Consider the following 23,556-nt stretch of genomic DNA (forward strand, 5'->3'; position numbering starts at 1 on the left):
GTGGTCAGATTCGCTGACTTGGTTGACACATATCATCCCAGATCATTGCTCATGCTGTTAATCACTGGATTGTCTGGTCTAGAATTCAGTATTCACAGACCCCAGCTAGAGTATTGCTGAGGGCACCCACTCATTCACTCCTATACATTGATGACAATTGTTTTATTGCAGGAAACGTTTTCACTGGAAACGTCCAAACTGATGATCAAACATTTTGTTGATGATCAGATGAGGGGGACGTTGGGAACGATGCACTTCACAGAGAAAGAGGTTCGTGAAAACATTGACTCGTGTATACTTATGACTTTCCAACCAATAGCAAATATGATTCAAACTTAAGAACAGCAACAAGTCCTCCCAGTTTTCGAGGAATGTCATTAATAAAATCAACATAAAATACAATGCGTGTTGGATGGAGTTATTGCGTTCAGAATCGACTTGTGTTAACCAAGTCAACGAGTCACTCGATTCCGTCAGTCGCCCGGCTGAAGATCAAATCTGTTTGGATCTTCCCGGGTCTTGACGTTTTGTAAAGCCAGTCCGATATGCATGTGCTGGTGTATGGTCCTGTGCATAGAACTCAGATTACAAATAAGTTCAAGTTAACCAGCGTTGGGTGCGGAGATTCCTTTAACTGGTGACCGTGTTTGACAGCTTGACACCTGAGAGTTTCTAGGACTCCGTCCTGCCCCACAACGAGGAACGCGTGATACATGTGGTCTCACCCTAGGCAAGTGAGTTTATTCGAAACTTGCCTCTGTTCACAAGCAGAAAATGGGTACCCGGTGGGATACGTCATGTGACTATAACCTTCCAGCGCTTAACAGGCGTCTTGGGTTATACGGGACAATACATATAAACGCTTTGTGCATGCACAGATGTGTGGAAACAGGCCCATTATAAATGATCATGTATATCCTCTCATTACTGCAGTTCTATGACTACCTTCTGTCCCCCGACAACAGTGTGTGGAACCCGGAACAGGACCAAGTCACGATGGACATGTCCCAGCCTCTCTGTGACTACTGGATAGCCTCGTCTCACAACACGTCAGTGACGCCATTTTGAATTTTAACGTTATTTCCTTTTTGTACCTGCTTTGGTGGACAAGCGTTTTGAGTGGTTACAATTTTGTGGTGTAGTATAGTGGATAAAATTTAGAGGGATTTAAGACAGTTCGATTCATCCCATGGGTGCAATATTTGTCGCCTATTTTTGTTGTCCCTTGACGTGATATTGCAAGAACAGTGTAGAAACCTTCGTATTACCATAACAATAAAGGCGTCGTTTTGACGCTAAATATTTTGCCGGCGTCATCAGTGTAAACATCAGTGTCTCTAAACTGAGTGCTGTCTTAGCTGCCCGAGTATACAAACACGTATTTCAAAACTCCAGTAATCGACCAAGGGAGATAACTTACATCTTCACCGCTCAAAACGTGTTAGCGATTGTATATAGTGAGTGAGTGAGTGAGCTTAGCTTTACGCCGCTTTTATCAATCTTTCAACACTTTCACGGCGTGGGACACCAGAATCGAGCTTGACAAATTGTACCTATGTGGGGAATCGAACTGGGGTCTTCAGCGTGACGAACGAACTCTTTATCCCCTAGGTTACCGTGTACGCCCGTGCAAGCGGATTTTGCCAAACACGAAGGCACCCAAAACTGAAATCTCTGAAGAGGCGTTAACTCAATCACTCACTCACTGTCCAACATGAGATTCTCTTTTTCTTAAATTCAGAATTACATTACTGCAGAAAAAAATCGGTATTTTTGTTCCAGCCGCATACGGATTAGAATTGTGTGCGTAAAAGTTACTCGTCTGTCTCTCAAATGTGAACTGTGGTGTTGGCATTTCAGATACCTAACAGGCAATCAGATCAACAGCGATTCCTCTGTGGAGACATACGTCAGGGCTCTACGTATGGGATGTCGATGTGTGGAGTGTAGGTGTTCTTTTCCTAAACTGGTTTTCAGCAAGTATAACTAAAATCATATGGTTCTGTCATATAAGTGGTTCTCAATGAGGCGACTCAGTCCGCCGAGCAGAGTTCAAACGAATGAGTGAGTTGATATTTAACGTCACATCGGCAGTATTTCAGTCATGTCGTGACGGGGAGTTCAAAAGAAGGGTAAGAAACGTATATATACTGAACAGCAAAAGAAGCACAGCTGTTATTTTTTATCAGGTGTTTCAATCGAAGACATAAACATGCACCATTAATTTTATGAAATTATAATGTGCTCTTTTCGAAACTTGCGTTTCTTTTGCTGTTCAGTATATTTTTGTGCTTCTCAGGTTGTCACCACCATTTCCATGTTCGTAACTATCAGCGAGATGGTAAATGTCTTAACCCTCCATCCATTCGAGGTGTCCTTACGCACACGAACGGGGATTCGTTATACGAGCGTAAATAACCCAACAGGTAAACGCACAAAGCAATCACCCCACTACGCAGTTCAGCGCCCCGATCCACAAAATGTTCGTTCGCTTCGACATTCCTAAGTTAATGATAAACGGTAGACTTACGACTTGTCGTAACTTTACGAACGCATGGGAGATCAGGACTCTGTCTACATAGACATGCAGTGGGAATGTACTGTAAGGTGTTGCGTCCCCTAAGGTACCATTATAGGACGATTACGCTTCCAGATCCAGACCCCCAATTTTGATCCTTGGCATGGTGGCATAATGCTCGTGACACCGATGACAATTATCGTTTCCACGTTCATCCTGTGTCCAGAATGTTTTGCAAGTTGTTCACTGGTCAATCCATGTTCCCTGGGGGACCATTGAACAGCGTATTTATCTTATCGAACACCTCAATGTTAATTTTTAACTGCTTGAAGCATAGGTATCGGATCGTAAGCTTCAGTCAACCTGTCTGAATCAAACGATTCGAATCTTGCATCTTGCTGTTTTACCCGTAGGTATTGTCTTAGTAAAGTCGCCGTGATATAATTCCCCTTCATAATATTCACAGGGGCTACATTTGAACGTTTTGTCAAAATTTATTCATTGGAAAGAGAGTTAAATGTTTTCGTGGCCATTGCTAGATTTTGCGGGCGACACAAGACACAACATATTTAAAGTTATCTCCCTTCCATCGATTTTCATTCACATGCAAAAAATATCTGTAATTTCCGTGCATCGTGCGCGATTTAGTGTTATTCGAGATGAAAAAGTAACTACCACAGAGAACCGTATGAGCTGCTATTGGTAGCGGGGTGTATTGCAATACACATCGCTTGTACACGCTGTACACTGAAAATAATAGAACAGCGCTCGTCCAATCAGACAACGACATTTATGTGTGAGTGACACTAAGTGGTCATGTAACAGCGTTGACTACCTTCACACTGTTTTTTCACCGACCCCAGTTTTCTCTGTTTTAATGCATCACGTATGTTCGCTAGTGGACTGCTGGGACGGCACTGACGGTGTACCGGTCATCAGACATGGCGGCAAGATGTCTTTGACATCTAGCGTCAGATTCGAAGACGTAGTCAAGTCAATCAAGGCCAACGTTTGGCAAACTTCTGAGTAAGTAGATAAAATATTGATTCCCTTAACTATATCTTTACCACACTTGTAAATATGTGTTTGACAACATTTATCTAGCTAACGCATTTTGAAGTCATCCGTTACTAGCTATATGTTAGCTAACCACATTGTACTAGTTATTTTACTAACCATATTTTACCAGACATTTGGTAGCTAACGTATATTAATAGCTATATGTTAGCTTACCATATTTTACCAGTTATATGTTAGCTAACATATATTAATAGCTACATGGTAGCTGACATATATTACCACTTATTTGTTAGCTAACGTATATTAATAGCTATATGGTAGCTAACATATATTACCAGATATTCGGTAGCTAACGTATATTAATAGCTACATGTTACCTAACCATATTTTACCAGTTATATGTTAGCTAACATATATTAATAGCTACATGGTAGCTGACATATATTACCACTTATTTGTTAGCTAACGTATATTAATAGCTATATGGTAGCTAACATATATCACCAGATATTCGGTAGCTAACGTATATTAATAGCTACATGTTACCTAACCATATTTTACCAGTTATATGTTAGCTAACATATATTAATAGCTACATGGTAGCTGACATATATTACCACTTATTTGTTAGCTAACGTATATTAATAGCTACATGTTAGCTAACCATATTTTACCGGTTATTTAGTATATTAACATACTGTGTTTGAAAATCGGAGGTATTTAACTAACAAAAATAATAATAACTCTATAACCGACATAACACGTGAATATATACCTCTGTATAACTTTGATTAACCAACCACAATCCAGCATTGACCGAAGTCATTGTACAATTGCTAGTTAACATATTTTACCAGTTATTTGTTAGTTAACATATTTTAGTCGTCATGTGTTATTAGCTATTACTAGCTTTGTGCTAGCGAACAGATGTTACCAGATATGTGTTAGGTAACATATTTTACCAGTTCTGTGTTACATGCTGGAAATTACTAGCTATGTGTTAGCTAACAGTTTATACTACTTATTTTCCCTAGCTATATATTAGTTAACATACTTTAGCAGTTACTTGTCAGCTAACACATTTTACAAGTTATATGTTACATGCTAGAAATTACTAGCATTTATGTTAGCTAACAGATGATACTGTCTATTGTCCTAGCTGTATACCAGCTATCATTATTTACCTGTTTTATGTTAACCAACATATTCTACTAGATATGTGTTATATGCTGGATATAACTAGCTATGTGCTAGCGAACAGATATTGCTAGATATGTTACCGGACATATTTTACTATCTTTGTGTCACATGCTAGAAATAACTAGCTATGCGTTTGCTGATGTATGTTACTAGTAATGTGTTAGATGTTATATTTCACCATGTGTTAGCAAGCAGATTTTCCTAACTATGTGTCAGATTACATAAAGTACAACAGTTGCCCAGTCATGTGGTAGACAGCACAATTATAAGATATGTGTAGTATAACATATAGTATTAACTATGTGTTACCTAGCATATATTACTCGTTAAATATGTGTGTGTGTTAGAAAACATATATTATGACATCCACGCACTATGGGAAGAACGATACGAAAGGTCCAGACTGGGACTGTTGACAAAGGTGATCTTCCATCGTTGACCACCCGTGAAGATCTTGATTAGAACTGATCTTCAATAACCCATGATTGTTGTAGGAGCGACTGACGTGATCGGTCGTTATGCTCGCTGACATACTTGACACATATCATCGTATCCCAATCGAATATTTACAGAACACCGCCATGTAGCTGGAATATTTTGAATTTGGCATTAAATAATACACACAATAAAAAACAAATCAAAACAACAGAACACATAAGAAACAAACACAACAAGTAGCAAAATGCAACAAAGATAAATAAAATGAAATGTATTGCCTAAGCCGTATGCATTTCTTCTCCCAGATACCCCGTGATCCTGTCTCTGGAGAATCACTGTAGTCTAACTCAGCAGAGGTACATGGCACAGGTCCTCAAGGACGCATTCAAAGGTGCGTGGTGTTTAGCGGGGTGCGTGAGATTTACAGGACATGGGTCATCTGGTAATGCACTTGGATATTTAACAATAGTTCAGTAACAACATGCGCCATTCTCTTCCCACAGAGGTTACTTGTCATATCTTCCGACGTAACCTCTGTTCTAATACGACCATATTTCCATGGACCATACGACCATCGAGAAATCTCCTTGCGGCAAAAAATCGCAACAGGATTTATGTCCCTTGTTACTATCCAATCAGAACACGCGTTAAATAGACTTAGCTCCAATATGGCGGCCCCCATGGAGTGGGTTCATCAACGTGCGAAGGAAAGATTCGGTATTTCATGTTTAACTGAAAATCAGAAACTGGCAATAGAGAGTGCAGGGATCAATCGCCATGATGTGTTTGCAGAAACAAAAACTGGTAGTGGCAAGTTTTCCAGATGCATTCGGAAATTACTGAGATCTTGCGAACGATCACTCTTGAAACAACGTCTCTGATTGCACAACTAAATCTGAACGCCTCCAATCGCGAGTCTTGAACACTCGCACCATGAAAGGGTCGTATTAGAACAGAGGTTACGTAGGAAGATTTGACAGGAGTAACCTCTGTGGGAAGAGAACGCAGCATGGCATGCGACGTCAGAAATGCGTCTCGCACACTGTACCTGTATTAGGCCTGACGAGCGAACGCTTAAACCACGGGGCTAACCCACAGTCCAAATGTGAACAGTGTCTCAACATGTTTATGATCTCCTAGATTAAAGACGCCATTTTACCCTTGACAGAGTGACATGGTGGTGTTCACGTCATGACGGTGCTAAGTGGCTGACCAGTTTAAAGGATCATCGCTCAAGGCGACTGTGCTTGTCGTAAGAGGCGACTAACGGGATCGGGTGGTCAGGCTCGCTGACTTGGTTGACACATGTCATCGGTTCCCAATAGCGCAGATCGATGCACATGTTGTTGATCACTGGATTGTCTGATCCAGACTCGATTATTTACAGACCGCCTCCATATAGCTGGAATATTGCTGAGTGTGGCCTAAAACTAAACTCACTCACTCACTCATTCACTCACAGATGAGCTCGTGATGGCGCCGATAGATGCGATGGAGAAACAGCTACCATCACCAGAACGCCTCAGGAGGAAAGTGATAATCAAGGTGAGTGAAGGTCCGGTGAAGATCTGGTCTTCAGTAACCCATGCCTCTTGTGAGAGGCGACTAACGGGATAGGTATAACAAATGACCGTCCCCGTTCAGACAGACCACGAGTTTAAACTTCAGTCCAAGATCGGTACATCCGGGTACTATAGTTGCGTGATCGTACTGCCACGGGGTTAGAGAGCACAGGACTTAGGAGGATATCCGGTCAAACTGTACGGAACGGGTTGAAAGAGATTGGTCTGAGAGCCACGAAACCTGACGTTGGAGTCGTGCTAGTCACCATCGCGCTCAGTATCTCCACTATCTAAGAGTATCCGCTTGTTTGTATAGGCATTGTCTTCTTCTAAACTGGTGCAAAATTTCATTCACTAAAGTCTCTTCGTTGACGAGTTATACATGTTTGAAAAAATAACATTTTCGTAACAGATTTTTCGTCTATGCGTTTCAATTTATGGATAGTACATTGGCGTTCCGGGTCGTCCACTTGTCAGGACCATCCTATTTGACTGATTACAATTCAATCGATTTAGTTTAATAACTTTACGTAAATAAACCTATCCAGTACATGCCTGGAGTTACTGGTAGTAAAGTTCCTGTATCAATACTGTCTCAACAATACTTTTTATGGCGGTTTTCGTATTGGACACAATGGCATATGTCAAGAAGCTTTTTGCAGTGATAGGTTAAATTATGTGTGAAAATATGAGATGAGGACAAGTGACAACTGACAAATTTTATTTGTATTCTAGGCATCGTGACCCAGAGTACGTATACATCAAACAAGTTGCATACATCGCATATAACAGTCATCAACATGTTGTACAGGTACATTCACATGGGTATAAGCAGTCATCGGTATGTTGTACAGGTACATTCACATGGGTATAAACAGTCATCGGCATGTTGTACAGGTACATTCACATGGGTATAAAGAGTCATCAGCATGTTGTACAGGTACATTCACATGGGCCTAAACAGTCATCAGCATGTTGTACAGGTACATTCACATGGGTATAAACAGCCATCAGCATGTTGCACAGGTTACATTCACATTGGCCTAAACAGCCATCAGCATGTTGTACAGGTTACATTCACATTGGTCTAAACAGCGATCAGCATGTTGTACAGGTACATTCACATGGGTCTATACAGCCATCAGCCTGTTCTACAGGTACATTCACATGGGTACAAACAGTCATTGGCATGTTGTACAGGTACATTCACATAGGCCTAAACAGTCATCAGCATATTGTACAGGTACATTCACATGGGCCTAAACAGTCATCAGCATGTTGTACATGTAAATTCACATTGGCCTAAACAGTCATCGGCATGTTGTACAGGTACATTCACATGGGTCTAAACAGCCATCAGCATGTTGTACAGGTTACACTCACATTGGCCTAAACAGCCATGAGCATGTTGTACAGGTACATTCACATGGGTATAAACAGCCATCAGCATGTTGTACAGGTTACATTCACATTGGCCTAAACAGCCATCAGCATGTTGTACAGGTACATTCACATGGGTCTAAACAGCCATCAGCATGTTGTACAGGTTACACTCACATTGGCCTAAACAGCCATCAGCATGTTGTACAGGTACATTCACATTGGCCTAAACAGCCATCAGCATGTTGTACAGGTTACATTCACATTGGTCTAAACAGCCATCAGCATGTTGTACAGGTACATTCACATGGGTAATAGCAGTCATCAGCATGTTGTACAGGTTACACTCACATGGGCCTAAACAGCCATCAGCATGTTGTACAGGTACATTCACATGGGTATAAACAGCCATCAGCATGTTGTACAGGTTACACTCACATGGGCCTAAACAGCCATCAGCATGTTGTACAGGTACATTCACATGGGTAATAACAGTCATCAGCAGGTTGTACAGGTTACACTCACATGGGCCTAAACAGCCATCAGCATGTTGTACAGGTACATTCACATGGGTCTAAACAGCCATCAACATGATCTACAGGTTACACTCACATTGACCTAAACAGCCATCAGCATGTTGTACAGGTACATTCACATTGGCCTAAACAGCCATCAGCATGTTGTACAGGTTACACTCACATTGGCCTAAACAGTCATCAGCCTGTTGTACAGGTTACATTCACATTGGCCTAAACAGTCATCAGCATGTTGTACAGGTTACACTCACATGGGCCTAAACAGCCATCAGCATGTTGTACAGGTACATTCACATGGGTCTAAACAGCCATCAGCATGTTGTACAGGTACATTCACATTGGCGTAAACAGCCATCAGCATGTTGTACAGGTACATTCACATGGGTAATAACAGCCATCAGCATGTTGTACAGATACATTCAGATGGGTCTAAACAGCCATCAGCATGTTGTACAGGTTACACTCACATTGGCCTAAACAGTCATCAGCATGTTGTACAGGTACATTCACATGGGTATAAACAGCCATCAGCATGTTGTACAGGTTACACTCACACTGGCCTAAACAGCCATCAGCATGTTGTACAGATTACACTCACATTGGCCTAAACAGCCATCAGCATGTTGTACAGGTTACACTCACATTGGCCTAAACAGCCATCAGCATGTTGTACAGGTACATTCACATTGGCCTAAACAGCCATCAGCATGTTGTAGAGGTACATTCACATGGGTATAAACAGCCATCAGCATATTGTACAGGTTACACTCACATTGGCCTAAACAGCCATCAGCATGTTGTACAGGTACATTCACATGGGTATAAACAGCCATCAGCATGTTGTACAGGTACATTCACATGGGTATGAACAGCCATCAGCATGTTGTACAGGTACATTCACATGGGTATAAACAGCCATCAGCATGTTGTACAGGTACATTCACATGGGTATAAACAGCCATCAGCATGTTGCACAGGTACATTCACATGGGTATAAACAGCCATCAGCATGTTGTACAGGTACATTCACATGGGTCTAAACAGCCATCAGCATGTTGTACAGGTTGCACTCACATGGGTATAAACAGTCATCGGCATGTTGTACAGGTACATTCACATAGGCCTAAACAGTCATCAGCATGTTGTACAGGTACATTCACATGGGCCTAAACAGTCATCAGCATGTTGTACAGGTACATTCACATTGGCCTAAACAGTCATCAGCATGTTGTACAGGTACATTCACATGGGTATAGACAGCCATGAGCATGTTGTACAGGTTACACTCACATGGGCCTAAACAGCCATCAGCATGTTGTACAGGTACATTCACATGGGTATAAACAGCCATCAGCATGTTGTACAGGTTACATTCACATTGGCCTAAACAGCCATCAGCATGATGTACAGGTACATTCACATGGGTCTAAACAGCCATCAGCATGTTGTACAGGTTACACTCACATTGGCCTAAACAGCCATCAGCATGTTGTACAGGTACATTCACATTGGCCTAAACAGCCATCAGCATGTTGTACAGGTTACATTCACATTGGTCTAAACAGCCATCAGCATGTTGTACAGGTACATTCACATGGGTAATAACAGTCATCAGCATGTTGCACAGGTTGCACTCACATGGGCCTAAACAGCCATCAGCATGTTGTACAGGTACATTCACATGGGTATAAACAGCCATCAGCATGTTGTACAGGTTACACTCACATGGGCCTAAACAGCCATCAGCATGTTGTACATGTACATTCACATGGGCCTAAACAGCCATCAGCATGTTGTACAGGTACATTCACATGGGCCTAAACAGCCATCAGCATGTTGTACAGGTTACACTCACATGGGCCTAAACAGCCATCAGCATGTTCTACATGTACACTCACATGGGCCTAAACAGCCATCAGCATGTTGTACAGGTACATTCACATGGGCCTAAACAGTCATCAGCATGTTGCACAGGTTGCACTCACATGGATCTAAACAGCCATCAGCATGTTGTACAGGTACATTCACATGGGTATAAACAGTCATCGGCATGTTGTACAGGTACATTCACATAGGCCTATACAGTCATCAGCATGTTGTACAGGTACATTCACATGGGCCTAAACAGTCATCAGCATGTTGTACAGGTACATTCACATTGGCCTAAACAGTCATCAGCATGTTGTACAGGTACATTCACATGGGTATAGACAGCCATCAGCATGTTGCACAGGTTTCACTCACATGGGCCTAAACAGCCATCAGCATGTTGTACAGGTACATTCACATGGGTATAAACAGCCATCAGCATGTTGTACAGGTTACATTCACATTGGCCTAAACAGCCATCAGCATGTTGTACAGGTTACATTCACATGGGTCTAAACAGCCATCAGCATGTTATACAGGTTACACACACATTGGCCTAAACAGCCATCAGCATGTTGTACAGGTACATTCACATTGGCCTAAACAGCCATCAGCATGTTGTACAGGTTACATTCACATTGGTCTAAACAGCCATCAGCATGTTGTACAGGTTGCACTCACATGGGCCTAAACAGCCATCAGCATGTTGTACATGTACATTCACATGGGTATAAACAGCCATCAGCATGTTGTACAGGTACATTCATATGGGTAATGACAGTCATCAGCATGTTGTACAGGTTACACTCACATGGGCCTAAACAGCCATCAGCATGTTGTACAGGTAAATTCACATGGGTATAAACAGCCATCAGCATGTTGTACAGGTTGCACTCACATGGGCCTAAACAGCCATCAGCATGTTGTACAGGTACATTCACATGGGTATAAACAGCCATCAGCATGTTGTACAGGTTACATTCACATTGGCCTAAACAGCCATCAGCATGTTGTACAGGTTACATTCACATGGGTCTAAACAGCCATCAGCATGTTATACAGGTTACACGCACATTGGCCTAAACAGCCATCAGCATGTTGTACAGGTACATTCACATTGGCCTATACAGCCATCAGCCTGTTGTACAGGATACATTCACATTGGCCTAAACAGTCATCAGCATGTTGTACAGGTTACACTCACATGGGCCTAAACAGCCATCAGCATGTTGTACAGGTACATTCACATGGGTCTAAACAGCCATCAGCATGTTGTACAGGTACATTCACATTGGCCTAAACAGCCATCAGCATGTTGTACAGGTACATTCACATGGGTAATAACAGCCATCAGCATGTTGTACAGATACATTCACATGGGTCTAAACAGACATCAGCATGTTGTACAGGTACGTTCACATAGGTAATAACAGTCATCAGCTTGTTGTACAGATACATTCACATTGGCCTAAACAGCCATCAGCATGTTGTACAGGTACATTCACATGGGTAATAACAGTCATCAGCTTGTTGTACAGGTACATTCACATGGGTCTAAACAGCCATCAGCCTGTTGTACAGGTACATTCACATGGGTCTAAACAGCCATCAGCTTGTTGTACAGATACATTCACATGGGTCTAAACAGCCATCAGCCTGTTGTACAGGTACATTCACATGGGTCTAAACAGGCATCAGCATGTTGTACAGGTACATTCACATGGGTCTAAACAGCCATCAGCCTGTTGTACAGGTACATTCAGATGGGTCTAAACAGCCATCAACATCTTGTACACGTTACACTCACATTGGCCTAAACAGCCATCAGCATCTTGTACAGGTACATTCACATGGGTATGAACAGCCATCAGCATGTTGTACAGGTTACACTCACATAGGCCTAAACAGTCATCAGCATGTTGTACAGGTACATTCACATTGGCCTAAACAGCCATCAGCATGTTGTACAGGTACATTCACATGGGTATAAACAGCCATCAGCATAATGTACAGGTTGCACTCACATTGGCCTAAACAGCCATCAGCATGTTGTACAGGTACATTCACATGGGTATAAACAGCCATCAGCATGTTGTACAGGTACATTCACATGGGTCTAAACAGCCATCAGCATGTTGTACAGGTACATTCACATGAGTCTAAACAGCCATCAGCATGTTGTACAGGTACATTCACATGGGTATAGACAGCCATCAGCATGTTGTACAGGTACATTCACTTTGGCCTAAACAGCCATCAGCATGTTGTACAGGTACATTCACATGGGTCTAAACAGCCATCAGCATGTTGTACAGGTAAATTCACATGGGTACAAACAGTCATCGGCATGTTGTACAGGTACATTCACATAGGCCTAAACAGTCATCAGCATATTGTACAGGTACATACACATGGGCCTAAACAGTCATCAGCATGTTGTACAGGTACATTCACATTGGCCTAAACAGTCATCAGCATGTTGTACAGGTACATTCACATGGGTATAGACAGCCATCAGCATGTTGTACAAGTTACACTCACATGGGCCTAAACAGCCATCAGCATGTTGTACAGGTACATTCACATGGGTATAAACAGCCATCAGCATGTTGTACAGGTTACATTCACATTGGCCTAAACAGCCATCAGCATGTTGTACAGGTACATTCACATGGGTCTAAACAGCCATCAGCATGTTGTACAGGTTACACTCACATTGGCCTAAACAGCCATCAGCATGTTGTACAGGTACATTCACATTGGCCTAAACAGCCATCAGCATGTTGTACAGGTACATTCACATTGGTCTAAACAGCCATCAGCATGTTGTACAGGTACATTCACATGGGTAATAACAGTCATCAGCATGTTGTACAGGTTACACTCACATGGGCCTAAACAGCCATCAGCATGTTGTACAGGTACATTCACATGGGTGTAAACAGCCATCAGCATGTTGTACAGGTTACACTCACATGGGCCTAAACAGCCATCAGCATGTTGTACATGTATATTCACATGGGTCTAAACAGCCATCAGCATGTTGTACAGGTACATTCACATGGGTCTAAACAGCCATCAGCATGTTGTACAGGTTGCACTCACATTGGCCTAAACAGCCATCAGTATGTTGTACAGGTACATTCACATTGGCCTGAACAGCCATCAGCATGTTGTACAGGTACATTCTTATGGGTCTAAACAGCCATCAGCATGTTTTACAGGTACCTTCACATTGGCCTCAACAGCCATCAGCATGTTGTACAGGTACCTTCACATGGGTAATAACAGCCATCAGCATGTTGTACAGATACATTCACATGGGTCTAAAGAGTCATCAGGATGTTGTACAGGTACATTCACATGGGTAATAACAGTCATCAGCTTGTTGTACAGGTACATTCACATGGGTCTAAACAGCCATCAGCATGTTGTACAGGTACATTCACATGGGTCTAAACAGCCATCAGCCTATTGTACAGGTACATTCACATGGGTCTAAACAGCCATCAGCTTGTTGTACAGATACATTCACATTGGTCTAAACAGCCATCAGCATGTTGTACAGGTACATTCACATGGGTCTAAACAGCCATCAGCATGTTGTGCAGGTACATTCACATGGGTCTAAACAGCCATCAGCATGTTGTACAGGTACATTCACATGGGTATAAACAGCCATCAGCATGTTGTACAGGTTACACTCACATTGGCCTAAGCAGCCATCAACATGTTGTACAGGTACATTCACATGGGTATAAACAGCCATCAGCATGTTGTACAGGTTACACTCACATGGGTATAAACAGTCATCAGCATGTTGTACAGGTACATTCACATGGGTATAAACAGCCATCAGCATGTTGTACAGGCTACACTCACACTGGCCTAAACAGCCATCAGCATGTTGTACAGGTACATTCACATGGGTCTAAACAGCCATCAGCATGTTGTACAGGTTACACTCACATTGGCCTAAACAGCCATCAGCATGTTGTACAGGTTACACTCACATTGGCCTAAACAGCCATCAGCATGTTGTACAGGTACACTCACATTGGCCTAAACAGCCATCAGCATGTTGTACAGGTACATTCACATGGGTATAAACAGCCATCAGCATATTGTACAGGTTTCACTCACATTGGCCTAAACAGCCATCAGCATGTTGTACAGGTACATTCACATTGGCCTATACAGCCATCAGCCTGTTGTACAGGATACATTCACATTGGCCTAAACAGTCATCAGCATGTTGTACAGGTTACACTCACATGGGCCTAAACAGCCATCAGCATGTTGTACAGGTACATTCACATGGGTCTAAACAGCCATCAGCATGTTGTACAGGTACATTCACATTGGCCTAAACAGCCATCAGCATGTTGTACAGGTACATTCACATGGGTAATAACAGCCATCAGCATGTTGTACAGATACATTCACATGGGTCTAAACAGACATCAGCATGTTGTACAGGTACGTTCACATAGGTAATAACAGTCATCAGCTTGTTGTACAGATACATTCACATTGGCCTAAACAGCCATCAGCATGTTGTACAGGTACATTCACATGGGTAATAACAGTCATCAGCTTGTTGTACAGGTACATTCACATGGGTCTAAACAGCCATCAGCCTGTTGTACAGGTACATTCACATGGGTCTAAACAGCCATCAGCTTGTTGTACAGATACATTCACATGGGTCTAAACAGCCATCAGCCTGTTGTACAGGTACATTCACATGGGTCTAAACAGGCATCAGCATGTTGTACAGGTACATTCACATGGGTCTAAACAGCCATCAGCCTGTTGTACAGGTACATTCAGATGGGTCTAAACAGCCATCAACATATTGTACACGTTACACTCACATTGGCCTAAACAGCCATCAGCATCTTGTACAGGTACATTCACATGGGTATGAACAGCCATCAGCATGTTGTACAGGTTACACTCACATAGGCCTAAACATTCATCAGCATGTTGTACAGGTACATTCACATTGGCCTAAACAGCCATCAGCATGTTGTACAGATACTTTTACATGGGTATAAACAGCCATCAGCATAATGTACAGGTTGCACTCACATTGGCCTAAACAGCCATCAGCATGTTGTACAGGTACATTCACATGGGTATAAACAGCCATCAGCATGTTGTACAGGTACATTCACATGGGTCTAAACAGCCATCAGCATGTTGTACAGGTACATTCACATGGGTCTAAACAGCCATCAGCATGTTGTACAGGTACATTCACATGGGTATAGACAGCCATCAGCATGTTGTACAGGTACATTCACTTTGGCCTAAACAGCCATCAGCATGTTGTACAGGTACATTCACATGGGTCTAAACAGCCATCAGCATGTTGTACAGGTACATTCACATGGGTACAAACAGTCATCGGCATGTTGTACAGGTACATTCACATAGGCCTAAACAGTCATCAGCATGTTGTACAGGTACATACACATGGGCCTAAACAGTCATCAGCATGTTGTACAGGTACATTCACATTGGCCTAAACAGTCATCAGCATGTTGTACAGGTACATTCACATGGGTATAGACAGCCATCAGCATGTTGTACAAGTTACACTCACATGGGCCTAAACAGCCATCAGCATGTTGTACAGGTACATTCACATGGGTATAAACAGCCATCAGCATGTTGTACAGGTTACATTCACATTGGCCTAAACAGCCATCAGCATGTTGTACAGGTACATTCACATGGGTCTAAACAGCCATCAGCATGTTGTACAGGTTACACTCACATTGGCCTAAACAGCCATCAGCATGTTGTACAGGTACATTCACATTGGCCTAAACAGCCATCAGCATGTTGTACAGGTTACATTCACATTGGTCTAAACAGCCATCAGCATGTTGTACAGGTACATTCACATGGGTAATAACAGTCATCAGCATGTTGTACAGGTTACACTCACATGGGCCTAAACAGCCATCAGCATGTTGTACAGGTACATTCACATGGGTGTAAACAGCCATCAGCATGTTGTACAGGTTACACTCACATGGGCCTAAACAGCCATCAGCATGTTGTACATGTATATTCACATGGGTCTAAACAGCCATCAGCATGTTGTACAGGTACATTCACATGGGTCTAAACAGCCATCAGCATGTTGTACAGGTTGCACTCACATTGGCCTAAACAGCCATCAGTATGTTGTACAGGTACATTCACATTGGCCTGAACAGGCATCAGCATGTTGTACAGGTACATTCTTATGGGTCTAAACAGCCATCAGCATGTTTTACAGGTACCTTCACATTGGCCTCAACAGCCATCAGCATGTTGTACAGGTACCTTCACATGGGTAATAACAGCCATCAGCATGTTGTACAGATACATTCACATGGGTCTAAAGAGTCATCAGGATGTTGTACAGGTACATTCACATGGGTAATAACAGTCATCAGCTTGTTGTACAGGTACATTCACATGGGTCTAAACAGCCATCAGCATGTTGTACAGGTACATTCACATGGGTCTAAACAGCCATCAGCCTATTGTACAGGTACATTCACATGGGTCTAAACAGCCATCAGCTTGTTGTACAGATACATTCACATTGGTCTAAACAGCCATCAGCATGTTGTACAGGTACATTCACATGGGTCTAAACAGCCATCAGCATGTTGTGCAGGTACATTCACATGGGTCTAAACAGCCATCAGCATGTTGTACAGGTACATTCACATGGGTATAAACAGCCATCAGCATGTTGTACAGGTTACACTCACATTGGCCTAAGCAGCCATCAACATGTTGTACAGGTACATTCACATGGGTATAAACAGCCATCAGCATGTTGTACAGGTTACACTCACATGGGTATAAACAGTCATCAGCATGTTGTACAGGTACATTCACATGGGTATAAACAGCCATCAGCATGTTGTACAGGCTACACTCACACTGGCCTAAACAGCCATCAGCATGTTGTACAGGTACATTCACATGGGTCTAAACAGCCATCAGCATGTTGTACAGGTTACACTCACATTGGCCTAAACAGCCATCAGCATGTTGTACAGGTTACACTCACATTGGCCTAAACAGCCATCAGCATGTTGTACAGGTACATTCACATTGGCCTAAACAGCCATCAGCATGTTGTACAGGTACATTCACATGGGTATAAACAGCCATCAGCATATTGTACAGGTTTCACTCACATTGGCCTAAACAGCCATCAGCATGTTGTACAGGTACATTCACATGGGTATAAACAGCCATCAGCATGTTGTACAGGTACATTCACATTGGTCTAAACAGTCATCAGCCTGTTGTACAGGTTACATTCACATTGGCCTAAACAGTCATCAGCATGTTGTACAGGTTACATTCACATTGGCCTAAACAGTCATCAGCCTGTTGTACAGGATAAATTCACATTGGCCTAAACAGCCATCAGCATGTTGTACAGGTACATTCACATGGGTCTAAACAGCCATCAGCATGTTGTACAGGTTACACTCACTTAGGCCTAAACAGCCATCAGCATGTTGTACAGGTACATTCACATTGGCCTAAACAGCCATCAGCATGTTGTACAGGTTGCACTCACATTGGCGTAAACAGCCATTAGCATGTTGTACAGGTACATTCACATTGGCCTAAACAGCCATCAGCATGTTGTACAGGTACATTCACATGGGTATAAACAGCCATCAGCATGTTGTACAGGTTGCACTCACATTGGCCTAAGCAGCCATCAACATGTTGTACAGGTACATTCACATGGGTATAAACAGCCATCAGCATGTTGTACAGGTTACACTCACATGGGTATAAACAGTCATCAGCATGTTGTACAGGTACATTCACATGGGTATAAACAGCCATCAGCATGTTGTACAGGCTACACTCACACTGGCCTAAACAGCCATCAGCATGTTGTACAGGTACATTCACATGGGTCTAAACAGCCATCAGCATGTTGTACAGGTTACACTCACATTGGCCTAAACAGCCATCAGCATGTTGTACAGGTTACACTCACATTGGCCTAAACAGCCATCAGCATGTTGTACAGGTACATTCACATTGGCCTAAACAGCCATCAGCATGTTGTACAGGTACATTCACATGGGTATAAACAGCCATCAGCATATTGTACAGGTTTCACTCACATTGGCCTAAACAGCCATCAGCATGTTGTACAGGTACATTCACATGGGTATAAACAGCCATCAGCATGTTGTACAGGTACATTCACATTGGTCTAAACAGTCATCAGCCTGTTGTACAGGTTACATTCACATTGGCCTAAACAGTCATCAGCATGTTGTACAGGTTACATTCACATTGGCCTAAACAGTCATCAGCCTGTTGTACAGGATAAATTCACATTGGCCTAAACAGCCATCAGCATGTTGTACAGGTACATTCACATGGGTCTAAACAGCCATCAGCATGTTGTACAGGTTACACTCACTTAGGCCTAAACAGCCATCAGCATGTTGTACAGGTACATTCACATTGGCCTAAACAGCCATCAGCATGTTGTACAGGTTGCACTCACATTGGCGTAAACAGCCATTAGCATGTTGTACAGGTACATTCACATTGGCCTAAACAGCCATCAGCATGTTGTACAGGTACATTCACATGGGTCTAAACAGCCATCAGCATGTTGTACAGGTACCTTCACATTGGCCTAAACAGCCATCAGCATGTTGTACAGGTACCTTCACATGGGTCTAAACAGCCATCAGCATGTTGTACAGGATACATTCACATGGGTCTAAAGAGTCATCAGCATGTTGTACAGGTACGTTCACATGGGTAATAACAGTCATCAGCTTGTTGTACAGATACACTCACATTGGCCTAAACAGCCATCAGCATGTTGTACAGGTACATTCACATGGGTATAAACAGCCATCAGCATGTTGTACAGGTACATTCACATGGGTAATAACAGCCATCAGCTTGTTGTACAGATACATTCACATTGGTCTAAACAGCCATCAGCATGTTGTACAGGTACATTCACATGGGTCTAAACAGCCATCAGCATGTTGTACAGGTACATTCACATGTGTCTAAACAGCCATCAGCATGTTGTACAGGTACATTCACATGGGTGTAAACAGCCATCAGCATGTTGTACAGGTTACACTCACATTGGCCTAAACAGCCATCAGCATGTTGTACAGGTACATTCACATGGGTATAAACAGGCATCAGCATGTTGTACAGGTTACATTCACATGGGTATAAACAGTCATCAGCATGTTGTACAGGTACATTCACATGGGTATAAACAGCCATCAGCATATTGTACAGGTTTCACTCACATTGGCCTAAACAGCCATCAGCATGTTGTACAGGTACATTCACATTGGCCTATACAGCCATCAGCCTGTTGTACAGGATACATTCACATTGGCCTAAACAGTCATCAGCATGTTGTACAGGTTACACTCACATGGGCCTAAACAGCCATCAGCATGTTGTACAGGTACATTCACATGGGTCTAAACAGCCATCAGCATGTTGTACAGGTACATTCACATTGGCCTAAACAGCCATCAGCATGTTGTACAGGTACATTCACATGGGTAATAACAGCCATCAGCATGTTGTACAGATACATTCACATGGGTCTAAACAGACATCAGCATGTTGTACAGGTACGTTCACATAGGTAATAACAGTCATCAGCTTGTTGTACAGATACATTCACATTGGCCTAAACAGCCATCAGCATGTTGTACAGGTACATTCACATGGGTAATAACAGTCATCAGCTTGTTGTACAGGTACATTCACATGGGTCTAAACAGCCATCAGCCTGTTGTACAGGTACATTCACATGGGTCTAAACAGCCATCAGCTTGTTGTACAGATACATTCACATGGGTCTAAACAGCCATCAGCCTGTTGTACAGGTACATTCACATGGGTCTAAACAGGCATCAGCATGTTGTACAGGTACATTCACATGGGTCTAAACAGCCATCAGCCTGTTGTACAGGTACATTCAGATGGGTCTAAACAGCCATCAACATATTGTACACGTTACACTCACATTGGCCTAAACAGCCATCAGCATCTTGTACAGGTACATTCACATGGGTATGAACAGCCATCAGCATGTTGTACAGGTTACACTCACATAGGCCTAAACATTCATCAGCATGTTGTACAGGTACATTCACATTGGCCTAAACAGCCATCAGCATGTTGTACAGATACTTTTACATGGGTATAAACAGCCATCAGCATAATGTACAGGTTGCACTCACATTGGCCTAAACAGCCATCAGCATGTTGTACAGGTACATTCACATGGGTATAAACAGCCATCAGCATGTTGTACAGGTACATTCACATGGGTCTAAACAGCCATCAGCATGTTGTACAGGTACATTCACATGGGTCTAAACAGCCATCAGCATGTTGTACAGGTACATTCACATGGGTATAGACAGCCATCAGCATGTTGTACAGGTACATTCACTTTGGCCTAAACAGCCATCAGCATGTTGTACAGGTACATTCACATGGGTCTAAACAGCCATCAGCATGTTGTACAGGTACATTCACATGGGTACAAACAGTCATCGGCATGTTGTACAGGTACATTCACATAGGCCTAAACAGTCATCAGCATATTGTACAGGTACATACACATGGGCCTAAACAGTCATCAGCATGTTGTACAGGTACATTCACATTGGCCTAAACAGTCATCAGCATGTTGTACAGGTACATTCACATGGGTATAGACAGCCATCAGCATGTTGTACAAGTTACACTCACATGGGCCTAAACAGCCATCAGCATGTTGTACAGGTACATTCACATGGGTATAAACAGCCATCAGCATGTTGTACAGGTTACATTCACATTGGCCTAAACAGCCATCAGCATGTTGTACAGGTACATTCACATGGGTCTAAACAGCCATCAGCATGTTGTACAGGTTACACTCACATTGGCCTAAACAGCCATCAGCATGTTGTACAGGTACATTCACATTGGCCTAAACAGCCATCAGCATGTTGTACAGGTTACATTCACATTGGTCTAAACAGCCATCAGCATGTTGTACAGGTACATTCACATGGGTAATAACAGTCATCAGCATGTTGTACAGGTTACACTCACATGGGCCTAAACAGCCATCAGCATGTTGTACAGGTACATTCACATGGGTGTAAACAGCCATCAGCATGTTGTACAGGTTACACTCACATGGGCCTAAACAGCCATCAGCATGTTGTACATGTATATTCACATGGGTCTAAACAGCCTTCAGCATGTTGTACAGGTACATTCACATGGGTCTAAACAGCCATCAGCATGTTGTACAGGTTGCACTCACATTGGCCTAAACAGCCATCAGTATGTTGTACAGGTACATTCACATTGGCCTGAACAGGCATCAGCATGTTGTACAGGTACATTCTTATGGGTCTAAACAGCCATCAGCATGTTTTACAGGTACCTTCACATTGGCCTCAACAGCCATCAGCATGTTGTACAGGTACCTTCACATGGGTAATAACAGCCATCAGCATGTTGTACAGATACATTCACATGGGTCTAAAGAGTCATCAGGATGTTGTACAGGTACATTCACATGGGTAATAACAGTCATCAGCTTGTTGTACAGGTACATTCACATGGGTCTAAACAGCCATCAGCATGTTGTACAGGTACATTCACATGGGTCTAAACAGCCATCAGCCTATTGTACAGGTACATTCACATGGGTCTAAACAGCCATCAGCTTGTTGTACAGATACATTCACATTGGTCTAAACAGCCATCAGCATGTTGTACAGGTACATTCACATGGGTCTAAACAGCCATCAGCATGTTGTGCAGGTACATTCACATGGGTCTAAACAGCCATCAGCATGTTGTACAGGTACATTCACATGGGTATAAACAGCCATCAGCATGTTGTACAGGTTACACTCACATTGGCCTAAGCAGCCATCAACATGTTGTACAGGTACATTCACATGGGTATAAACAGCCATCAGCATGTTGTACAGGTTACACTCACATGGGTATAAACAGTCATCAGCATGTTGTACAGGTACATTCACATGGGTATAAACAGCCATCAGCATGTTGTACAGGCTACACTCACACTGGCCTAAACAGCCATCAGCATGTTGTACAGGTACATTCACATGGGTCTAAACAGCCATCAGCATGTTGTACAGGTTACACTCACATTGGCCTAAACAGCCATCAGCATGTTGTACAGGTTACACTCACATTGGCCTAAACAGCCATCAGCATGTTGTACAGGTACATTCACATTGGCCTAAACAGCCATCAGCATGTTGTACAGGTACATTCACATGGGTATAAACAGCCATCAGCATATTGTACAGGTTTCACTCACATTGGCCTAAACAGCCATCAGCATGTTGTACAGGTACATTCACATGGGTATAAACAGCCATCAGCATGTTGTACAGGTACATTCACATTGGTCTAAACAGTCATCAGCCTGTTGTACAGGTTACATTCACATTGGCCTAAACAGTCATCAGCATGTTGTACAGGTTACATTCACATTGGCCTAAACAGTCATCAGCCTGTTGTACAGGATAAATTCACATTGGCCTAAACAGCCATCAGCATGTTGTACAGGTACATTCACATGGGTCTAAACAGCCATCAGCATGTTGTACAGGTTACACTCACTTAGGCCTAAACAGCCATCAGCATGTTGTACAGGTACATTCACATTGGCCTAAACAGCCATCAGCATGTTGTACAGGTTGCACTCACATTGGCGTAAACAGCCATTAGCATGTTGTACAGGTACATTCACATTGGCCTAAACAGCCATCAGCATGTTGTACAGGTACATTCACATGGGTATAAACAGCCATCAGCATGTTGTACAGGTTACACTCACATTGGCCTAAGCAGCCATCAACATGTTGTACAGGTACATTCACATGGGTATAAACAGCCATCAGCATGTTGTACAGGTTACACTCACATGGGTATAAAC

General features: G+C 42.6%; 1 protein-coding gene across 3 annotated transcripts in view; it reads left to right on the top strand.

Annotated features, from left to right (window-relative positions):
• Positions 1-23,556, top strand: part of LOC137258242 (1-phosphatidylinositol 4,5-bisphosphate phosphodiesterase gamma-1-like) — an 84,330-nt gene that overhangs the window by 20,776 nt on the left and 39,998 nt on the right. For all 3 annotated transcript variants that reach the window (XM_067795841.1, XM_067795840.1, XM_067795839.1), the window contains exons 9-14: positions 172-270; positions 934-1,049; positions 1,861-1,946; positions 3,418-3,544; positions 5,482-5,567; positions 6,639-6,721. In XM_067795841.1, coding sequence (XP_067651942.1) covers positions 172-270; positions 934-1,049; positions 1,861-1,946; positions 3,418-3,544; positions 5,482-5,567; positions 6,639-6,721 — 597 coding nt within the window. The remainder of the gene's footprint in view (positions 1-171; positions 271-933; positions 1,050-1,860; positions 1,947-3,417; positions 3,545-5,481; positions 5,568-6,638; positions 6,722-23,556) is intronic.

This window comes from Haliotis asinina, chromosome 12 (assembly GCF_037392515.1).
Source record: "Haliotis asinina isolate JCU_RB_2024 chromosome 12, JCU_Hal_asi_v2, whole genome shotgun sequence".
In the NCBI taxonomy this organism is placed as follows: domain Eukaryota; kingdom Metazoa; phylum Mollusca; class Gastropoda; order Lepetellida; family Haliotidae; genus Haliotis; species Haliotis asinina.